This window comes from Rhinolophus sinicus, linkage group LG12, assembly GCF_036562045.2.
Source record: "Rhinolophus sinicus isolate RSC01 linkage group LG12, ASM3656204v1, whole genome shotgun sequence".
NCBI classification, from domain to species: Eukaryota; Metazoa; Chordata; class Mammalia; order Chiroptera; family Rhinolophidae; genus Rhinolophus; species Rhinolophus sinicus.
Genome location: NC_133761.1, coordinates 46,420,111 through 46,443,183, shown reverse-complemented (window position 1 = coordinate 46,443,183; position 23,073 = coordinate 46,420,111). Strand labels below are relative to the sequence as shown.

Below are 23,073 nucleotides of genomic sequence, written 5' to 3'. Positions count from 1 at the left end.
AAATGTGAAGTTTTATTGAAGGAGGGTTCAACAAGGAGACACATAGCAGTCGCTGAGCCACTGACATCCCAGCAGCCACGTGTTGTTACACCGTCTGTGCTGAGGGTGGAGACTGTTTTCTTCTGTGACAGTAGTTCCCTCATCCACGGTTCTCCAGGACTCTTGGCTCCACTCTCTGAACTGTCTTTTCTTTTCCGTGATAGCCCATAATGCGCAGCTCTGCTCCCCGCCTGTAGAAAAGTGGGGGACCCAGAGGTATCTTTTCATTTTGAACTGTGTCTGTCCCTTTTAGTCCGAGCTGTTCGTATTTTTTAATAATACAACTTTCTTTAAAAATGTTACGGGTTTCCTTTAATCTTAATGGAGTTCACTCCATGCCCCAAACCACACTGATAATCGTTTTTGAGACTTTGGGAACGTAAGGCTTGTGTGGCACGGTGCCCTCGGGATTCTCCGCAGTCCTTCTGTCTAGCTGACAGGGCCTACTAGGTACTTCCTAAGTCTTTATGGAGTCTTCATAAAGAGTCTTAAGGCCAGTTAATAACCGTTTGTTGTTGTTGGGAGGGGAGGAGGCAAACTATGGCCTGCAGGCTAACTCCTGCTGCCAGTGCTCTGGGTTTGGACAGCCCACAAGCTAAGAACAGTTTTTGTATTTTTAAAGGGTTGATACAAGACACAGAAGAATATGGGACAGAGAACATATGACTCACAAAACCTAAAGTGTTTACTATTTGGCCCTTTACAATAAAAGTTTGCAACCTGTCGTCTAATACAAGAAAAACTATTAGCGTAATGTTCGACATCCTTGGGAAAACCAGAACATATAACTATCCTGAGACCTCAGAAGCATTTGACAAAATTCATCTATTCCTCACGAAAACTCTAAAGATAAATTAAGAATAGAGGGTTTCATATACAAAGAGTACAAAAAACAATACTATTTCTAATAAGAACCTCTACGATAGAACCAATATAAGAATAACTATTACTATTTTTGTTTGATATCATGTTTTAAAAACATGCAGTAATAAAGTGGAATATGAATAGTGACAGCTAAATGTGAGAATGGTGGAGAACTAAAAATACCGTTTTTAAAGTGATGAGTACAGGAAAGCCCAGAAAACTCTTCAGCAAAGTTATAGAACATAAGACAAGCTTATACTGTTTCTTTTAGCTATTACTAGATAGCTAGAAAATAAAAGAAAAAAAGGTTCTATTTACAATACTAATGAAGAAAAGTTCATGTGTGTGTAAACGCATATATTAGAAATAATTACAAAATTCTGATAAAAATAAAGGACTTAACGCATACACATATATTTCTGCTTATATCTGGAACATTACATTTAATTAGCATGTCAAAATGCTGATTTAAAGTAATACTATTAATACCAACTAAAATAACTTCAGCAGTCTTTCATCACATTCTAGATACAGCCCAAGTTTCTTAGCATGTCATCCTGAGGTTCCGGAGCCCCACTGCTCGGGTACCCACCTGCCTTTGCAGCTGTAGATCTCAGTCTGGTCTGGGGTCTCAGCCTTCCCCCTGCCCGACTCACTTGCCCCTTCTCTCACGTCTGGATGGCTAACAGGCAATTCATATAAAATCCAGCCCGCACAATAGACTTGTGAAGGGACAGTGCCTAGCGCCTGGTCGGTATGTAAAATATGTTTCTTGAATTGAACTGAAAATAACCAGCTGCACGAGACTGGTCATGAGACTGCTTTTACTCTTCATTATTGCTGTCGCAAATTAAAAAGTGTATGACGGTCATTTTCCCTGCAGAAGGGGAGACACGAAATGTAAGTATTAAATCAGGAGTAATGTGCTTTCTATAGATTGGACAGTTTAGGAATAGGGAATGCATCTGTTGATGGCATCTATTGCCTAAAATTGCATGTTGAGAACTTTCCACCTGGATGGCATAAGGTAACACCCATTCCTCGTTTGCCAGGGTGCCCACGAATAAGAGGGGAGAAAAATTATGCCTTGCAAAGGATGCAATTACGTATGTGGTGTTTTTAGGACTGGAAAGGATAAATAAATTTGGGAATGTACAATAGCTTAAAAAGTAATAGTTTCGGAGGATTAGAGAGAGAGCTGCCCCCATTGATGAATCGTGTTAGAAATTATTGTGATTGGCTGTGATGTAAGAATTGTACCCCACTGTTGTATCGGGCAGCAAGGAGGTGAGGGGTGTCCTTCTCAGCATGGCAGTTCCAGCAGAGGTGGGAAAAAACAAAAACCTGCACTTGCTTCAGTGTCATTCTGTGGAAAGGCCCATGGTTTCCAGGAGCTAGTCCACTTGGTGAAAGGGAGGCAGCAGGCACGAAGTCCTGAGCAGTAAAGAGTCCGCCTGGGCTGCTGCGGGAAGAAAAGCTTCCCAGAGCAGGAGTAGCTGGGGCTCGGCCTGAAGGCAACGAGCGAGGCCTTGGCTAAGTGGGAAGGAGCAAGGGAAGTCCAGACCACGTGTCACGCAGCGGCCAGGAGGCAGGCGTGCCTTTGCACGTAGAAGGGATGACTTGCCAGTGTACTGTTGGGGACCAAGGGCTGAAGTCCCAGGACAGACTGTCTGGAGTGCTCTTCACATGCCCTTGAGGTTTCTGCCAGCTCCATGAGAATGTTTGCTAGGAGTTCATCTGCTCCAGATGAAGACTCATTACGAGGACTCTCCAGGACGGGCGTGCCCATAATTGGTTTACATTTTGTTTTTAAAGACCATCTGCATTTTGCTGGCATCTTAAAAAAAGTAGAGGTACATGCTGAGCCTGAGCTCTGCATGGAAACGTCATCCGGACATCTTCAGTCTTGCTGATTTTGAAGTAAAGCACATAGAAACGGGGCCCTCTGATATAATCTTTACTTTGCATCCAGAATTTAAAGTCATTCATGCAGATAATGTTGATTAACATCCAGCTAGGTACGAGGCATTGGGTGGCAGAGAGGGGTGATGGCTAAGGACCAGGGACTGCACTCTGGAGTTCACGTCCTGAGGGAGGACGAGGAAGTGTTTTGAAAAGTTTCCCATCATATTTGGAGGCCAAGCTGCGCCCTCCAGCCTCATCTGCCAGCTCTCCCCTTGCGGGGTTCCAGCCACACTGAAAAAGCCAGCCCCATTCCCAGCTCTTTCTACACTCCCTAGGAGCCCCTTTCCTCCACATAAATATGGATTCCTTCTTCTCATCAATTGAGTATCTGCTCTACTGGCCCATTCTGAATGGTTTGTCTACATGTTCCCCTCTTTGTCACTCTGTCATCCATCCCATCTTTAATTTTCTTCATAGCACAGCATTCTATCTGAAATTTCTAACTTGTACCCATTATTTTCTGTCTCCCCTGCTAGAGTGTCAGCTTTGTGAGGATGTGAATATTGTTTTCCTTGTTCACCTTGTTCATCCAAAGTGTCTGGCACATAATAGGGGCTCAATAAATATGTGTTGAAAGAATAAAAGAGGGAGATTGGCACTGGAACATCAATAGTTCAGCAAGTCGGTTGCTGTGCTGGAAGTATATCAGGAACGTGGAACCAAACTTGCCCGAGGTTGGGTTAGAAGGAACTGAGACCGAGGAATGAGTTTGTGTTTGGCAGATGGGAGGGTGGTGATGGGAGAATGGCAAGAGCAGCGTGCGTGAGGAAGACGTCGTGGGGAGCAGAGGCACGTGGTGTTCAGAAGATGCTGAACAGCTGGACATGTCAGAGGGGGGAAGCTGAGACTGGACGGGTCAATAGGAATCATTTCTCGAGGGGTCTTTGCAGCCTGAACAGCAGTGTAGATGTTACGTTTAAAGAAAGTTGTGCCTTTTCCTAACCAGGACACTAGAAGGAAGAGTCTGAGTACTATGCCTCTCTGCTTTCTCATTCCCTTTGGTGCTTCAGCCAATTGTAACCGGACTTGTACTCAGTTATACGCCATCAAACCTGTGCTTGTGAAGGTCACCAGTGGCCTCTGTTGTTAAAGGCTTTCTCCATCATCTTGCACAGCTAAAGAACAACAGCCCTTGACCTGGTGGACGCTTTTCTTTCCTGAATTGCTCTCTCCCTTGATTTCTCTGTTCCACTTCCCAGCCGCCTTTGCAGGTTTCTCTTCAGCACTGGCACCTGTAACTCCCTAATGTCGTTCTCCAGAGCTCCATTCTCGTCACTCTTCTCTCGTCATTCTGTGTCCTCTCCTGGAAAGTCTCACATATGTCCTTGACTTCTGCCCCAGTGACTCCCAACTCTTTCTATTTACGTTGTGTCTTTTTCTTAAGCTCCAGATCTGTACATCCAACTGTTTATTAAAAAGCTCTCTCCATTTGGATCCTACAGACATCTCAAACTCAATATGTCTAAAGAGTGAATCCATCACTTTCCCCCAACCTAATACAACTCCTAAATTTCCTGTCTTGGTGAGTACACTTTCAGTCACTTAGTGGCCTAAATCAGAAACCCTTGAGTTCTTTTAGATTTTTTTCCTCTCTTGTAGATAATCAACTGCAAGTCATTTCATTTCTCCCTTATAGTTTCTCAAATACGTTTCCTCCTTTTCAATTTTACTGTCAGAGTACTTCAGATCCTCATCTCTCATCTGCATTATTGTTTACTTGCCTCAAACACTGATCACCAGTCTCCCTACCCCATTCTGTCATCTGTATAGTGGCGAGAGTGGTCTTCTAACGAGCAGATCTGATTGTATCACCCTAACCCCCTCCCCACTGATTGATATGGGAAATTTAAACTTGACTTGCCTTTAATTTTCTGACTACCCATGTCCCAAGTGTCCCAACTCCAGCTCTCTAGCTCCATTCCCACTTCCGCACTTCTAACTGGTATGATTGCTCCTTTCTGTGCATTCCTAAGCAGAGCACCTGTGCCACACTTGGGTACCTACTCATACTGCATACCTTCTGTTCTTTAACTGTCTGTGTGTGTGTATCTTATGGGCCAAATCAGGGGACTTTCTCCAGGGCTTGGACCATCTCCTCCAGGAAGGGTAAGACAAGTGCTGTGGACATCGTGTGCTGTCAGTGAATATTGGATTACCTTCACTAATAAGTCTTTCTCTCTTTCTATATATTATGTATTAATAATGTCAATTTCTTTTTTTAAAATCGTGTTCTCTGCGTTTTACATTTAACTGCATGAAGACTTCATCTTTTTCTAGTAACTTTATGTTATTGGTTTGCTAACTAATAGGGCTTAACTTTTCACTTTCACCCAGCAAATTTGTCTTTTCATTGGTGAGGAATTCTTGCAATGTGCATGGTGGTGTAACAGCTATCTTTGGAAAAATCAGCAAGAATGTGCTAAATTCTGTCAGATAGTCTCACATTCTTCTGTCATTGGAAGGGTTTATAAATCGGAAAGCATCACAGCTTTAGATTTAAGATAGGTTCTTTGATCCTTAGCTTCTCAAATGCAACCTTTCAAGAAAAATGATATTTTGGGTTAAATTTAAGACACGGTGTTAGGAATTACTGTCTCATGACTTCAGAACATGAAGGATTCTTTTATTTCTCATACAGGCATTGACATGTAGAGAAGAACTCCTTACTCTTCTTCTGTCACTCCTGCCACTGGTATGGAGGATACCTGTTCAAGAAGAAAGGGCAACAGGTATGTTTCTTTTCTTTATCATATCCCTTGTGTCATCTAAATGCCCCTGGGGAACAATGTTCTATTGAAAAGTTACTTCTGCCTTGTTGGTTGATAACGGTTCAAATTCAGAACAGTATATATTAGTATGATACTCAATATGAAAAATTCTTGAGGCAAAACACATTTGTATTTCTTCTAATAATACAAAACCATGGTGCTTCCTACGGGATTATGCGAATGTAATGATAATTAGAAAGTAGACAAAGAAGCAGAACACTTAGCAAAAGGAGTACATGTAGGCACGCAACATAGCATCTGAGAAATGGATAGTGAAAAAATAAGAAAGACATTAAAGTTCCTTTGCTATTTTAAAGACTGCTTTCTATAATATTACCATACTCTATCGATGACTTTTGCACTTTAGTTTTTCTAATGTTGCTTTCAAAGGATAAATTGGAATATTGTGTTTTAAGGCTGGGTAGAATTACTCCACGCAAGGTTAATACATATTTTTAATCTACGATTTTGAAAAAGCTTATCTATAAATCATATATACACATATATATGTATGTATATAAATCACATTAAGTATGTGAAATTTAACTTAAATGTTTCAGTGGAAGGATTGAGAGTTTTCCCCCTTGACCATTTCTGAGATGTGTGGATTGTGAGATATCTAAGGATCTCTCAGGTTAAAAAAAAAAATCCTTCTGCACTGTATTTTAATGCCATATGTGCGTTTTTAATACGTTTCTGATCTGGAGCTCTCTTGTTAGGGAGTTGTCTAATGCCTTGTAATGTTGTTATCCTGCTTATTAGTTGATTCATTAGCTCTCTGCCCTTATTTTCTTCTGAATTTGTAGAATTCACAAGTTGTTAACCACTTCAGACATCCAATTATTGTTCTTTGGGGGATGTTGTCTTCTTTGCCTGCATCTTTTGCAAAGGTGCAGTTTGTCAGCCCCTTTTAACTTCCCCCTCCCTCTCTTCATTAAGGCACCGATCTTTTATTTACAGATTTGTATTCATTCTAAATTGCAATTGTATTTTCATGTAGATTTGATTACCAATTTTTGCAAAGCGAAAGACCAATTTCATTATCTCCTTTAGTAAGGCATCTCCCCCAGAAATCGTGTAAGAATCATGCATCTCCCCCAGAAATCGGTATTGAGTACTGACCTCGTGCCACACCTCGGTTCTAGGCCGTGAGGATGAAACAGCGGTGCCTGTAATTGTGCCTCGTTCAGTGCATGGCAGACTCAGTAAATATTTTGAGGGAAGATCTTTTAACTTCAGTGTTAGAGATATTTGGTATCTATTGTATGATTTTGAAATAACTGGAAAATCTTAAAGTTCTTAAGTTATATCAGGGCTATCACCTAAACACTATTTTTGAGAATATAATATACCCCATATCTTATTGATGGCACTATTGGAGGAGATTTGTATAGTGGCATGAACAGTAGTGCTGAACACCAGATAGTCTAAAGAGTCTTTTATGTTGACGATAGAATGCAATGTATGGTTTTAAATTGGGTTTATTTTCCTAATTCTGTTCTCTTTTGTTTTTTCCAAATCAATTTGTATCCTTTGAACTAATACCATCTGGTTAAGTGTGGGGGTAAGTGACCTGGAGACACAACATAGTTAAAGAAAATCAGCCCCAGTAAAAATAAACTGAGGCTAAACTCCTAAAGTGGATGCTAAATTGAGTTTAAAAACATACTGAGGCGTTCTCAATTTTCCTTTTACATTTCCTTAGATTTTAATCTACCATTCTCAGCTGATATAATCCTGACCAAAGAAAAGAACTCAAGTTCACAAAGATCTACTCAGGAAAAATTGTATTTAGAAGGAAGTGCCCCATCTGGTCAGGTTTCTGCAAAAGTAAACGTTTTTCGAAAAAGCAGACGACAACGTAAAAGCACCCATCGCTATTCCATAAGAGATGCAAGAAAGACGCAGCTCTCCACCTCAGATTCAGAAGCCAATTCAGATGACAAAAGTATAGCAGTGAGTAAGCATAGGCGGCCCCATCAGCTGCAGCATTTGGTGACACAGTCTCCTAAAGAAGACCTCACACTTAAACCTGACCACTTGTCAACCAAAGAACAGACTCCTCCTGACACCATGGCTTTGGAAACTTTCCAAGAGATTATGCCAAGACAGGAGGCAAACACCGACATTTTAAGTGAGCCTGCCGCCTTGTCTGTTATCAGTCACATGCACAATTCTCCATTTGACTTGTGTCATGTTTTGTTATCTTTATTAGAGAAAGTTTGTAAGTTCGACATTACCTTGAATCATAGTTCTGCTCTAGCCGCCAGTGTAGTGCCCACACTGACTGAGTTCCTCGCAGGCTTTGGGGACTGCTCTCACCTCAGCGACGGTTTGGAGAGTCCACTAGTTTCTGCAGGTTGGACTGAAGAACCGGTGGCCTTGATTCAGCGAATGCTTTTTCGAACAGTGTTGCATCTTATGTCAGTAGATATTAGTACTGCAGAGATGATACCAGAAAGTCTTAGAAAAAATTTAACTGAATTGCTTAGAGCAGCTTTAAAAATTAGAACTTGCCTAGAAAAGCAGCCTGACCCTTTTGCACCAAGACAAAAGAAAACACTACAGGAGGTTCAGGAAGGTTTTGTGTTTTCAAAGTATCGTCATAGAGCCCTTCTTTTACCCGAGCTTCTGGAAGGGGTGCTACAGATCCTCATCTGTTGTCTTCAGAGTGCAGCTTCAAATCCCTTCTTCTTCAGTCAAGCCATGGATTTGGTTCAAGAATTCATTCAGCATAATGGATTTAATTTATTTGAAACGGCAGTTCTCCAAATGGAATGGCTGATTGTAAGAGATGGCGTTCCTGCCGAGGCCTCAGAACATTTGAAAGCCCTAATAAATAGTGTGATGAAAATAATGAGCGCTGTCAAAAAAGTGAAATCAGAGCAACTTCATTATTCAATGTGTACAAGAAAGAGGCACCGACGGTGTGAATACTCCCACTTTATGCATCACCACAGAGATCTCTCAGGTCTCCTGGTTTCGGCTTTTAAAAACCAGGTTTCTAAAAACCCCTTCGAAGAGACTGCGGATGGCGAGGTTTACTACCCTGAGCGGTGCTGTTGTCTTGCCGTTTGTGCTCACCAGTGCCTGCGCCTCCTGCAGCAGGCCTCCCTGAGCAGCACGTGTGTGCAGATTCTGTCAGGAGTCCATAACGTCGGAATATGCTGTTGTATGGACCCCAAATCCGTCATCATCCCTTTGCTCCATGCTTTTCAGTTGCCAGCGCTGAAAAATTTTCAGCAGCATATATTGAATATCCTTAACAAACTTATTTTGGATCAGTTAGGAGGAGCCGAGATATCACACAAAATTAAAAAGGCAGCTTGCAATATTTGTACTGTTGACTCTGATCAGCTAGCCAAATTAGAAGAAACACTGCAGGGGGCTTCATGTGAGGCGGAGCCTTCCTCAGGGTCACCCAGTCCTTCCTGCAGATTTCAAGGGATCCTGCCCAGCAGCGGGTCTGAAGACTTGCTGTGGAGATGGGATGCCTTACAGGCTTATCAGAATTTTGTTTTTGAAGGAGACAGATTACATAGTGTACAGATTGCAAATCACATCTGTAGTTTAATCCAGAAAGGCAACGTAGTTGTTCAGTGGAAATTGTACAATTACATATTTAACCCTGTGCTCCAAAGAGGAGTTGAGCTGGCCCACCACTGTCAGCACCTCAGCGTTACAACGGCTCAGAGTCACATGTGTGGCCATCACAGCCAGTGTCTGCCTCAGGAAGTGCTTCAGATTTATTTAAAAATGCTGTCTACCCTCCTTAAATCAAGGTCTGTATGTGTACACGTGTGTGGATATATATTTTTTAATGTAGGCTTTTGAATATCTTTATCCTTTATTCTTTTGTAGGATTTAATTTTAGTTTAACAACAACAAAAAGTTCCCATCCCATGTCAGATATTTTTTTTACATTTGTTTATTTATCTATTATTTATTTATTTATTCTTCCTGGGGGTTATAGAGGAAAGAATAGAGCCATTGATTTTCATTTTTCAGTGGAAAAAAAGTAAAGTTTTAAAAATATATTTCTGAGAGAAAGTGGACACAACACATATCCAATGGCAGGGGCAAGGTTAAATTAATTATTTTATATTTACCGGATGGGATATTATTAGCCATTAAAAATAATGGTTACAAAGATCCTGTTGGAACATGAGAAAATACTTAAAATATTTTATCAATAAGATACATAAAAATAGAAATATTAGCCACTTATTTACCGCTATGCAAAATATGTACATACATGAAATGATAATGATCTGGAATTAAGGGAATTATTATTTTTTCAATACCATATTTTCATTTATTACCTAAGCAATATAGGTAGGAAAGTTAGAAAACACAGAAAATCAAAAAGAAGAAAATTTAAGTTACTTAGAATTCCATCAATGAGGTTTCCAGAATTTGTGATTGTCAAGTCTGGTACTTGAAAAATAAGTTTGTAAATAAAGCTTGCTTCTGACAGGCAGCCTGGCCTTTCAAATTCATGCACACACCATCTTAAAAACTGAGGATACAATATAACCTATGTAGCATCATTAGCTCTACAATCATTTTTACAAATTCCTGACGTTCTGACATTGTTTTACTAGAACTGACTTTGATTTGAAAGTTTGTGAGTCATTGGCAAGTTTGAGGACAACCTGAGTCTTTGCTGAGTTGGTTTATATTGAAGTTATTGCCAGGATTCCAGTGATCCAGATCCCTGCGTCTCTCACCTCAGGCAGAACTGAACACCTTCAGATCTGTAGTTGGGCTCTTCCCCTGTCTGAGGTGCAGATGCAAAACGAACCAGAAGTCCTGAGTGAACCGCAGGCAGACAAAGGAAAAGACGCACAAATGCCTGCCTGCTTTCAGAGTGTCCGTCTTAAGTGTGGTGGGTGTGGGATTTAGAATTTATATACAGTTTGCTATTTGGAGAAAAATATCCTTTCCTGAATTGCTTGGGACGCATGTAATTCCTTCTTTTTAAATGCTGGAGTCGTATGTGCAGTGTTTGAAGAAGCGCATGAAAGTAATTAGAAAGTAACTTGAGATCCTGGTCACAATCTAAGAACTTCAGCCAAATAACTGATAAAGTAGGCAGTGTTTGGTATATACCACATGTAGCAGTGACATATTTAAATAGTATACATACCTATTTATAAATGATATTTCTATGTGTAAAACCTCTTGTGTGTTTCTTTTTTCCTCTCACAGGATAATAAGAGATTTGTTTTTAAGTTGTAATGGAGTAAGTCAATTAATTGAATTAAATTACTTAGATGGTATTCGGAGTCATTCCCTAAAAGCATTTGAAACTCTGATAATCAGCCTCGGGGAACAACAGAAAGATTCTTCAATTCCAGGTCCTAATGGGCTAGACCTTGACCAGAAGGAGTCGTCACCTTTAAGGGCAGGCACTTCTCTTCATAACCAGCAAGCTTATTCAGATTCTCCTCCGAGTCTTAGCAAATTTTATGCCAGCCTCAAAGAAGCTTATCCGAAGAAACGGAAGCTGGTTGACCAGGATGCTCACATCAACACGATAAACATCTTCCTGTGTGTGGCGTTCTTGTGTGTTAGTAAAGAAGCCGAATCTGATGGAGAGCCCACCAATGATTCAGAAGACACCTCTGGCTACGACAGCACGGCGAGTGAGCCGCTGCACCACGTCCTGCCGTGTCTGTCTCTCGAGAGCCTCGTCTTGCCTTCTCCGGAACAGATGCACCAAGCCGCCGACATTTGGTCCATGTGTCATTGGATCTACATGTTGAGTCCAGTTTTCCAGAAACAGTTTTATAGGCTTGGTGGTTTCCGAGTGTGCTATAAATTAATATTTATGATCATACAGCAATTACTCAGAAGTCATGAACAGGAGCAAGGAAAAAAAGAAGGACATATAAATGTGAGTGAAAGCCAAGATTTAATCAGAACGCCTCAATCTGAGCTCAGTATGAAGGAAGATGTATTATCTTTGACTGTGAAACGTCCCCTCACCCCATCAGACCTGGGTAATCTAAAAGAGAGTGCTGACAGTTTAGGCAAACTGGAGTCACAGCATATTTCTTCCATAAATGTGGAACCCGTTTCAGCCACTGAAGCTGCTCCTGAGGCAGCAAAGGGCCTTCCAAGTCGAGAAAGTGAGACCTCACTTCAGAGCATACGGCTTTTGGAAGCCCTTCTGGCCATTTGTCTGCATGGCAGCAGAGCCAGTCAGCAAAAGATGGAATTAGAGTTACCTGATCAGGTAATAACTTGCCCTTTGTCCAGCTATTGTGTAATATGTGTTTTTAAAAGTTCTAATGTAATACCATTGTCACTTTGTTTTTCCAAAGATTCTAACTTTTGCAAAGCTCCCGTGCGCTTAGTACTGCACTGGGTACCATGGAGGACACAGGGACACATGACCCAGTTCTTGCCTGCAAGAAGCTTTCAGTTTAGTGTGGAATGCAAAATCCACATGTGACAAAGTTACCAGCCCTGACAGGCATTAGATATGCAGTAAATGTCAGCTGAGTAATAATGGACGTTGTGTTTCAGAGTTCAAGCTTTACAAGCTGGGTGTGATGCCTTCGGTGCCCGGCCCAGATCCCCTTTATCGAGCTGATGTAGCCATCTGTCATCGGCTGCTGAGGGCTGACATCTGGACCACCTCCCAAGGATTGCCCTTGGCCAATGGAAGATGCCCCATCTAAGATGCCTGGGAAGGGAGCTCACCAGTGACTGACGTTTATGGCTTTGAGGCGGGGACAATCTCTGGTGCAGTTTAGGCTCTGGAGCTTCCCCTGGCTTTAGGCGGGAGCTGGATATTTTTTCTGAAACTGCATCTTCCCCGACATACTCTGCTTCCCTCACGCCCTTACAAGTTTCTCCTGAGAGAGCATTTCTCAACACAAAAGGAATCCCCAGTTTCAGTCCCCATTTCTAAGGCACCTTCAAATGTGGCAGATCCCTTCTTTCCTTATTAGCTCCTCCCGTGACTGTTCTGTCAGCCAACAGGCTCTCCTGCTGCCTCCGTGTTGCCTCCTGTCTAAAATATCTTGGTGCTTCCACATTGCTCACAATTAAACTCCACACTCACAAGCATGTACAAGGCCCCTCACAGTCGTGCTTCCACTTCCTTGTTTAGCCTCACTTCCTGCCATCCTTCACCAAGCTGTAACCAGTCACCAGGAGCTGAACGCCCTCAAGACGCCATTCTTTGTCATCGCTTCTGTACTTCTGTACCTTTTCTTCTGCCTGGTGTATCATCTCCCTCAGTTTCTATGCCTGCTGTCTCCTATGTGTTCTCTCTCCATTGTCCGTCTCATACAACCCCTCCTTTGGGACACTTAGGACAGGTCTCAGGCACCACTTCTGTTTCTGTCTCAGAGAACTTTGTTTATAACTCTAGAATGATCATCATCATATCTTGTCTGTACGTATCTGTGTCTCACATGGGACTGAGAGTTCCTTAAGGGAGGCGTCCGCTTCTTATCCCTCTTTATGGTCTCATCACCTAATGCAGGGACGTGGGCAAGCAGCCAAATATCCCTTCTAGGGCAGAAAAGAAGGCGAGAAAGGATTAGAATTGCTTCTTAGGGTCTTAAGGAATTTGCAAAATCTAGAGATGCTTAATCAAAACTCTGAAGTTTCAACTAATCTTTTTTTGCAATACAATCAATTTATGATACATAGAAATTCAAAACCATGGAAGATGAGTACAGCATGTGATAAATAAAAATGTTATTAATTATAACAATAGGATGTTTATGGAAGAACTACATATTTATAGTCATTTTACTTTCATATCACCTGCAAATAAATGGACTAGCTTTCTACTTGTTGAATGTTAATTTATTGTTTATTTTGTCACTTTCATTTTTTTTCCAAAAGGATGTTATTCTTGAGACTAATTCTTCGTCTCTTCTGTTTTACTTTAGAACTTGTCTGTGGAAAATATATTGTTGGAAATGAGGGACCATCTTTCCCAATCAAAGGTGATTGAAACAGAATTGGCAAAGCCTTTGTTTGACTCCCTGCTTCGAGTTGCACTGGGGAACCACTCAGCAGATTTTGAACACGGTGATGCTATGATTGAGAAGGTACGAGTAACATAATAGTTGTCTGGGTATGACCCGCAGAAGCAGAAGAGTGTGAGATGGGACTAGGACATGGATGGATGTGATTAGAACATATGGGCCAGGGTTTGGTGAGTTCCATGGGCCACTTCTCCATCATCTGAGATGGATAGTATTTACTCAGTGCCCTATCTCATAAAAAATAGGAGCGTAAAATGACACACTTTTTTTCATCTAATCTGGAAATTTACTGAGAATTACTTCTGGTAAGACAGAAATGTATTATTTTATTTGATATCTTACATATAACGACGAGTAGTTTATTAAATGATAATTCAGGGATGGTGGGGACTCAGGTATCTTATCTGATCCTATATGGGTGCAGCGGATATTTCCAAACCCCTCACTTTAATTGCAAATCGCTCCACATAAGGTGGCTTGTTAGCTCAGTTGGTTAGAGTGTGGTGCCGATAACACCAGGGTTGCCGGTTCGATTCCCGCATGGGCCACTGTGAACTGCACCCTCCCTAAAAAAAAAAAAAGACTAATACTTGCATAGAAAATAGCAATCATAGATTTTTAGTTGTTAATGTTAACATATTTTTCTAAAAGAACTATCTGAATTTTTTTCCTTGAAACTGTGATGCATTTCCCTCTCCTTTCATGTGTATTTTACCTTAGGTCCTTTAATTCCTTGGTCTAGCCATATATATGACATTTTATAATCTTCTGCCATAATATTTTATGTTACTGTTTGTCATAACTTAAAAGCTTACTGAAATAGCTACTAATGCCTTCATCATATTACTGAATCAATTGGTTAACTGGAAAATGTTAAAATACCTACTTCATTCTACCTTATATTAATATTGTAATGATAAAGAACTCTGAGCTTCTTTAAGTGAAAATGTTTTCAAAGGTGAAGATATTTGTAGACTTTTATAGAAAAGGAAAATTTCATGCTGCAAGGTTTTGCACAGTAGTTAACGCTGGAACTCTTGACTGCTGAGATGGTTGTATATAGACAATTGCATTCTGACATCTTAAAATTAATCCCCTTGAAAAATTTTCATGTCCTCTCTGGTTATCTAATTTACAAAACATTTTATATATAAAAATCCTGTGGAAAAATCTTTTTCCATGAACAAATGTGTAAAAATAATACTATATGTTTACTAGCATTCGATTGTAAGAAGTATAATTCCACTTCATTGTGGGTTTTTAGTCATTTCTTGTTATATGACTAGAATGAAATTTCTTAGACTTATTTTTCAGTAAAACTGAAATAACCTATAGCTTAATCTGTTAGAGACCCCCCCTACACCCATTTTTGAGGTGTTAATCAAGTTATCTGAGAAATTCTGGAAAATTTTGCTACGTGAATTTCATAATTTATATTGATTAATTAATAACAATTCATAAGATTTTTTCTTACAGAAAATACTTAAAATTTCTTACAGAAAGTTCTTAAAATGACGTTTGCACATTATATATATCATTACTAAAAGTGAGCAAATGTCACAACTTTTGCCTTTTATTACACCAATATTACAGAGTCATCAATCTGAAGAAGAATTGTCATCCCAACCTGGAGACTTTTCAGAAGAAGCTGAGGATTCTCAGTGTTGTAGTTTTAAACTTTTGGTTGAAGAAGAAGGTTATGAAGCAGATAGTGAAAGCAATCCTGAGGATAGTGAAACCTGGGATGATGGTAATATATATGTACACATATATGTTCATATAATTTACTTACTTATCATACAAACTCTTTTTTTCCAGTTTTATTGAGAAATAATTGACATACGTCACTGTAAGTTTAAGATATACAGTATGATGGCTTGATTTATGTATATTGTGAAATGATTACCACAGTAGGTTTAGTTGACATCTATCATCTTGTATAGATACAATTAGAAGAGAAAAAATTCTCCTTGTGATGAGAACTCAATATCTACTCTCTTAACAACTTTCCTTTACACTATACAGGAGTGTTAATTTTAGTTATCATGTTGTAAATTACATCCCTATTGTTTGTTTATCTTGTAACTGGAAGTTTGTACCATTTGACTACTTTCCTCCAATTTCCCCCCAACTCCTCAAGCAGGTGCTTTTGAAAAAATATTGGTTTAATGGTGTTAGTTTTATCACAGTACAGACATGATTTTGTAATAACAGTTTTCTTCCTTTTTATAACTTTGATAACTAGATGTTAATTTAAAGAATTCTGGTCTAGATAGAAATGTATAAATTTCTTAACTATATAAACACTTAATAGAACAGCAGCCTCTTTTAAGAGCATATCAGTTAAATTTTCCAAAATGTAATATTCAGTGAGACAGTGTCTATGTGTTTCTCACTTATGAAAAAGACAAGGTTTAGAATTCATCCAACCAATAGCCAAGCCTACTATTTTCATGGGCAGACAAATGAACTACCCTGTGATTTAGGTATTTTGGGGTCAGAAAGTTGGGGAGAGTATTTTTTTCCAGTAGGTAGGAGGAATGTGTTAAATGTATATCATATCTATAAAAATTACTGTTGATAATATTTGCAGTTGTACTGAAGATCAGAATTACTTTTAAGGCTACTCATTTATCTTCTAACTATCCAGGAGACTTGATTATTCAGGATACTTAACCATAATCAAAAATCGTGTGTTAGGATAAGGTTTTGTGAACATCTACTTATAAATAGCACTTTTGCCACTAGAACTCCTAAATGACTAATGAGATTTGAAATATTTATTCAGTGTTTAGGATGTAAAAATGTTTTCTTTTCCCCTTTCAGGTGTAGATGTAAAGCCTGAAGCAGAAGGTTTCATTGTATCAAGCAGTCCGAGTGACCCCGTACTTGAAAACCTCACTCAAGGGGAAATAATATATCCTGAGATTTGCATGCTGGAATTAAATTTGCTTTCTACTTGTAAAGCCAAACTTGATGTGATTGCCCATGTATTTGAGAGTTTTTTGAAAATCATCAGGCAAAAAGAAAAGAATATTTTTCTACTCATGCAACAGGTAAAAGATGCATTAAGTTAAATTTGATGAGTATTTATCACACTCATGCCCCAATGACTCACCTCCTTATTTACAACCCAACTTTCTGAAGATTATTTTAGATGATTACTTATCTTTTATAATAACTGAAACATGTTTTGACCTACAAGTGGTATTCTAAAAATCTTCTAATTGCATAAGATTTTTGTTCTGAAAATCTAATTCCATTCTAGTTCTCTAAGATAACATAAAAAATTAATGTTGTCATTGGATAACTAATAGTGATTCCTAGTATATTTCTGAGAATGGGTAAGATTTTTAAAATTACATTTAATTTTAATATATGTCATTGGTTTGAAAAATCAGAAAACAGTTTGAAAATTATGTGTAATCCTACACATAGCATTCTTTTTAGTTATTTTTAAATACTTACATATGTACATACAGTAGACTATCAAATAACTTATTACATTATAGTTGCTTCATGCTTTCATGAGGTAAGTGCTATACACCTGAAGCTGATGTAGAATATTGAATGTCAACTATAATTTTATATATCTCTATATAAAATTATATATAGATAGATCATTTTATATATTAATATGTATATTTATATATATTCATGGGATGTAAAGAGAATATAGTCAGTGGTATTGTAACAGCTGTATATGATGTCAGATGGGTAGCAGACCTGGGGGTTTATTACTTTGTGAGGGTTGTACATGTCTAATCATTATGTTGTTTTGTACACCTGAAACTAATATAAAAAATAAAATTAAACAAAATAATAATAATAAAAAAATTTAATTTTTTATGTTTTGTTTTTGATCTTCAGGGAACTGTGAAAAATCTTTTAGGAGGGTTCTTGAGTATTTTAACACAGGCTGATTCTGATTTTCAAGGTGCGTTGAAACTATTAGTTTTAAACAGTAGCTCTGAAATTATTTTGTTGTTATGTGAAATGAAGGGTTGATAATATGTCTTCCATTGGCATAGTGCTCTGTGGCTTCTGTAGTAGCTTTATATGCATCACCTCTTTTGTTCCTCAGACCCACCCAGTGCAATAGATATAGTGTAAGGATCTTGATTTTACAGAGGAAAATCTAGATTCTAAGGGATTGAGTGAGTTGTTCAGTGTCGTATGTGTGGAGGTGGCATTATAAGGCTGTGACCCAGTGTAAACACTGAACAGAATTGCTGCGTTATCAGATCAAATGCCTACTCTGTGTACTTGCACAGACAGTTGAGAAATTCATAATGAACATATAATATGATTCTATTACGTACAATGGATGGAAACCTAGATTTTAGTTGGAGAAACCTAAATTTTAGTTGGAGGCTAACACACAGAAAACGTTAATTTGGCTTTGTTGGATGTTTTCTCATGATTAGATTCAATTTATGTATTTTGGGCAGATGCACCTCAGAAGTGACGTTGTGCCTTCCTCAGTGCATCATATATCTAGGAGTTCATGACATCTATGTCTCATTATTGCTGATGTTGACTTTGATCACTTGGGTAAGGTGGTGTCTTGCCAGGTTTCTCTATTGTAAAGTTACTGTTTTCTCTTTATAATTAGTAAGTATCTTGTCGGGAGATAACTTGAGACTATATAACTTGAGATATAACTTATACATATCCCTTTTTTATCATAATTTAACCCACTCATTTTAGCATCCATTGATGAGTCTTGACTGAAACAGTGAATACTGTGGTGTTTGCCAAATAGTGATTTTCTGTTCCCATCATTCCTTCCGTGTTTATTAATTGGGATTGTACTATAAGGAAAAGCTTCCCTTCTCCCTTATTTACTATGTAGTTTATGGGCACATTTTTATTTATTGTGCTAGGTACTTTGTGGACCCTTTCAATATGAAGACTTATTTCCAGCTTAGCTCTGAGAAATTCTGTTGCGTTACCTTTTAATAACGGTTTTATTGAGATATAATCATATACTATCCAATTCACCTACTTAACATATACAATTTGATGTTTTTTCATGAATTCAGAGTTGTGCCACCATTACCACAGTCAACAGAACATTCATCATCTCCAAAGGAAACCCTGTACCCTTTCCATAAAGTCACTCCCTGCTCCCTCACAGATGCCCCCCTGCCCTTGGCAACTGCTCCTCTCTTTCCTGTCATAGATTTGCCTATTCTGGATATTTCACAGGCAACTTGACCAGACTGTACAGTTACAGCTGGTAGCCCTGAGGCTAACATCCCACTGTACATTTCAGCTTTTGCCTGGCAATTCATTCACTTTCTATCGAAAAGAGTTTTCAGGTTTGGGGCATTAAATGTAAAAGCTGAGCTATCTGTGCTGTATACTCAGAATCAAGGAGAAGAGTGTATGTTCACAGACAGGTCTTATATGAATCTGACTTCCTGTCCAGATTTTAGACAGGCAGATTGGCTCTCCACTCCTCTGAGCCCCTTTGTGATTCAGAGATTCTAGGCTGCAGCTTTCTCTTCCATCTATCTACTCTTCCATTTTCAAGAAATATTTTTAAATCTCTCACCTGATGTGCCCCCAGTGCTTACTTCCTCCACCACTTTTTTTTTCCTGTTATGGGTTTCTTCCCTTTTGTAATCCTGTGCTTTTAGTTCAGTAAGTTTCCAGTGGTAGACAAAGGCGAATACTGTGGGGTGTGTGTGTGTGTGTGTGTGTGTGTGTGTGTGTGTGTGTGTGTGTGTGTTTCATTTCCCCTATTATGAACTGGAACCTATCAGTTTTGAACTGAAAAAAAAAAAAAAAAATCACCTAAGCGCATATACTTTACTTTGATCATATTACTTCCTTACTCTAAACCCTTTAATGGATTCATGTTACTTACAGGGTAAAGTCCATGCTATTTTATAGTCTTGTTGCAAGTTTCTTTCCAGATACACCTACTATTTATTACACTAGTGCATCAGTTCACTGCTTCTGCAAAATATGTTGCTTCAACATGCCTTCTGTTCTCAGGCTTCACATCGGGGTTATTTTGTCATGTCTAAAGTGGAGGTAATATGAAATTTGCAGGACTTTTTTTGTGTGGGGGGGTGAGGATCAACTGAGATAATGCATGTAAATATACTTTGAACACTGGGATGTGTGCTGCAAATATTACCTATTATTTGACTCTCAAAAGTTCTATGAATTTGTCTGTCACTGTTTATAGTTTATGCTAATCCCCATGATGGAATAAAGAAATGTTCAAACTAGTTGTTTGTGATATTTAAGTGTTTCATAATCTTAAATATTTCTGTTAGGTTGGTGCAAAAGTAATTGTGGTTTTTGCAATTGTTTTTAACCTTTAAAACCACAATTATTTTTGCACCAATCTAATACTTTTATTTATGTCATCTAATTTTCTATTTAGAAAGTGATAGTTATAATTTAAGCATTTTCAAGATGAGAAGGTAGCAAACTATTTTATGGTACTTAACAGTGTCAACTTATTTAACAAATGCTGTATTATTTATGCTTCTTTAAATAATACTTTTACTTAGAGCTAACCAATCACTAAGGAAAGTGGTTTTGTTGTTTTTTTGTCGGTTGATTAGTTGGTTTGCATTTAATCATACTGCTATTTCTTCAGCAAAGTTTTCGATTATTAGATTGTTTATAATCCATTTAAAATATGACAGTAGTATTTGATCTCTTTCATTGAAATTGCTTTTTCAGTTTCTTTCATTGTGTAATGGCTTTAATTTCCCCTCTATCTTCCTTTAATTTAGCATGCCAGAGAGTATTGGTGGACCTTTTGGTGTCTTTGATGAGTTCAAGAACATGTTCGGAAGAGCTAACCCTTCTTTTGAGAATATTTCTGGAGAAATCTCCTTGTACAGTAAATATGCTATAATTAATTTTTTTCACTGATATCTAATAGGATATTTAAAAAAATATTTGGAAATCACTAAGCTCTCTCTTTTGATGTGATAATTATACAGTCAACTCCATGCTATTATTTGTGAAGTCCCCAATTATTTTACTATTTGTGCATATTTTAACCATTTCACTTCTGCTTTGGCTAACCAGACATACCATTGGGATCATAGTTCCTTTACGCCAACCCACCCCAGTTTTGTGCTTAATTGATTCTAGAGTTTTGATTAGTAAAGAGAACTTAATTATAAATAATTATAACCATTTTGAGGATTTTTTTTTTTAGAAAATTATTATCCACTCTTCAGTTATCTTCTGTCACTTCTCCTTTCCATTGGTTTAGCTTAGCAACTTTTAGACTGTTCTTTGCTGAGGAACCCATTTTGATAATGAAATATGGACTAAGAGTATAAGCCAATAAAACAAGAAACCTGGAGCTACTCTCTTTGAAGCAGGATTGAATGTTCCTGAGCCCTGCCCGTTTCACCACCTCACTCTAGCCTTGTGGGCCCTATGGGAGCTCTGTGGAACACGAGGTTAAAAACCATGAGTGCAGACAATTGAGAACTGACTAAATTTATGGAATGATTTTTTAATTTTTCTGAGTTCATTTTTCATAATCAACACTGGATGTTATTTTATGCATGAGTATTGCATTACTTAATTGTACTTAAGGTTAATCTTTTCTATTTTTTTTACTTGTCTCCTTAGTCATTGCTTAAAATTAAATGTTTGTTTTCTCTCTTATTTTTCCTATACATTCTACATTTCAGTGTAATCCAAAACTTGTAATTATAAATAAAACCTAATCACCTTATTGTAGTTTACTAAACACAGATGAAAGAACATTTATTTAACAAAAACTCATAGACACAGACAACAGTTGAGTGGTTACTAGAGGGTAAGGGGGGAGGAGGAGTAGTAGAAGAAGAAAAAGGGGGTCAAATATATGGTGCTAGAAGGAGATCTGCTCTGGGTGATGAACACAAATATGATATACAGGCAATGTATTATAGAAATGTACAGTTGAAACCTATATAATTTCCCTAACCATCATCATCCCAATAAATTTAATAAATAAATAAATTAATTGGAAAGTGAGCACTCAATTTTAGAAATTCATTCAGAAATCTAGAGATTTTGTAAGGTCTCTAGTTCTACCCCTCATTTAAAAATAATTGAGAGAAGCAATTATGGTCTACTTGGAAATAAACATCTTTCTTTGGTAGAAATGATTTCTGATACTTAAGGCCAACTTATAGCTTTTAGTTTTGTACCATAAAAGCATCTAAATTTAAAACAAATTAACCGTAAGAGATTACGTATTTTAAGAATAAAGTCTCTCATATTTTATCTTAACTATATACAAAAAATGAAAATTTTAATGGTATGGTAGATAGGAAAGTATTTAAATAGGAATGCTGATAAGTCTATGAGTATGTTTGTATTTTCATTTATGACCTGAATTTCAAGATTATTATGTACCTTGCAACATGACTGAAGTTTTGTTTTTCTTTTTCTCTAGGAAATTCTTCTTCTGGGTATTCTGAAAATTGTTGAAAGTGATATTACTATGAGCCCTTCACAGTATCTAACCTTCCCTTTACTGCATGCTCCAAATTTAAGCAACGGTGTTTCATCTCAAAAGTGTCCTGCAATTCTCAACAGTAAAGCCATGGGATTATTGAGAAGAGCACGCGTTTCACGGAGCAAGAAAGAGTATGACAGTGACAGTTTTCCCCAGCAGCTGCTTTCCTCTTGGCACGTAGCCCCAGTCCATTTGCCATTGCTGGGACAGAACTGCTGGCCACACCTGTCAGAAGGTTTCAGTGTTTCCCTGTGGTTTAATGTGGAGTGTGTCCATGAAGCTGAGAGTATCACAGAAAAACGAAAGAAGATCAAGAGAAGAAACAAAGCATTAATTTTACGGGGTAGTAGTTTTGATGGAACAGGTATGATAACAGCGTTATCCGTTACACTCAGCTTTTTCGGATGGCAATTTAGTTGGCCAATAGGAATATAGCGATCTTATAACTTACTCTTAACATGTTATTTACCTTAAATACCTTAGTAATAATGGCAGGTCCTGACTTCCCAAAGCCTGAGTTGTCAGATAGCCTTGAAAACTCGATTTTCTTCTGTACTTTCGCTGGATTTGGGGTTGGGGGGAACACCACATATAAAGCTGCTTTGGGGTCCACCAGCCCATTTCCTGCCTATTTCCTGGTCACATTACTGGATGAGGGTGGCTACCTCCTGATGTCGGGAAAGGAAGGGGTAAAAACACTGTAGCCACTTTTCCGTCCTGCTGTTTCTCAGCTCTCATTTCATCTTTCTTTTAAGCTCTCTTTCTCAAGTTCTCAAGCTCTATCTTACCTCCTTCCCAAGCTGTATCTTACCTCAGTGTACCTACCTCTCTTAGTTCCTGTCACAGAATGTTTGAATGCATCAGCCATTTTCCACAGGTAGCATAAGTTTGATTCCAGTCCTTTCTATAACGGATCAGATTGTTA

General features: G+C 38.3%; 1 protein-coding gene across 5 annotated transcripts in view; it reads left to right on the top strand.

Moving 5' to 3' along the window:
* Positions 1–23,073, top strand: part of LYST (lysosomal trafficking regulator) — a 171,071-nt gene that overhangs the window by 43,449 nt on the left and 104,549 nt on the right. For all 5 annotated transcript variants that reach the window (XM_019746974.2, XM_074316725.1, XM_019746975.2 and 2 more), the window contains exons 4-12: positions 5,507–5,597; positions 7,342–9,418; positions 10,848–11,877; positions 13,553–13,714; positions 15,245–15,401; positions 16,478–16,707; positions 17,522–17,588; positions 20,413–20,522; positions 22,086–22,512. In XM_019746974.2, the coding sequence (XP_019602533.2) occupies positions 5,507–5,597; positions 7,342–9,418; positions 10,848–11,877; positions 13,553–13,714; positions 15,245–15,401; positions 16,478–16,707; positions 17,522–17,588; positions 20,413–20,522; positions 22,086–22,512 (4,351 nt within the window). The remainder of the gene's footprint in view (positions 1–5,506; positions 5,598–7,341; positions 9,419–10,847; positions 11,878–13,552; positions 13,715–15,244; positions 15,402–16,477; positions 16,708–17,521; positions 17,589–20,412; positions 20,523–22,085; positions 22,513–23,073) is intronic.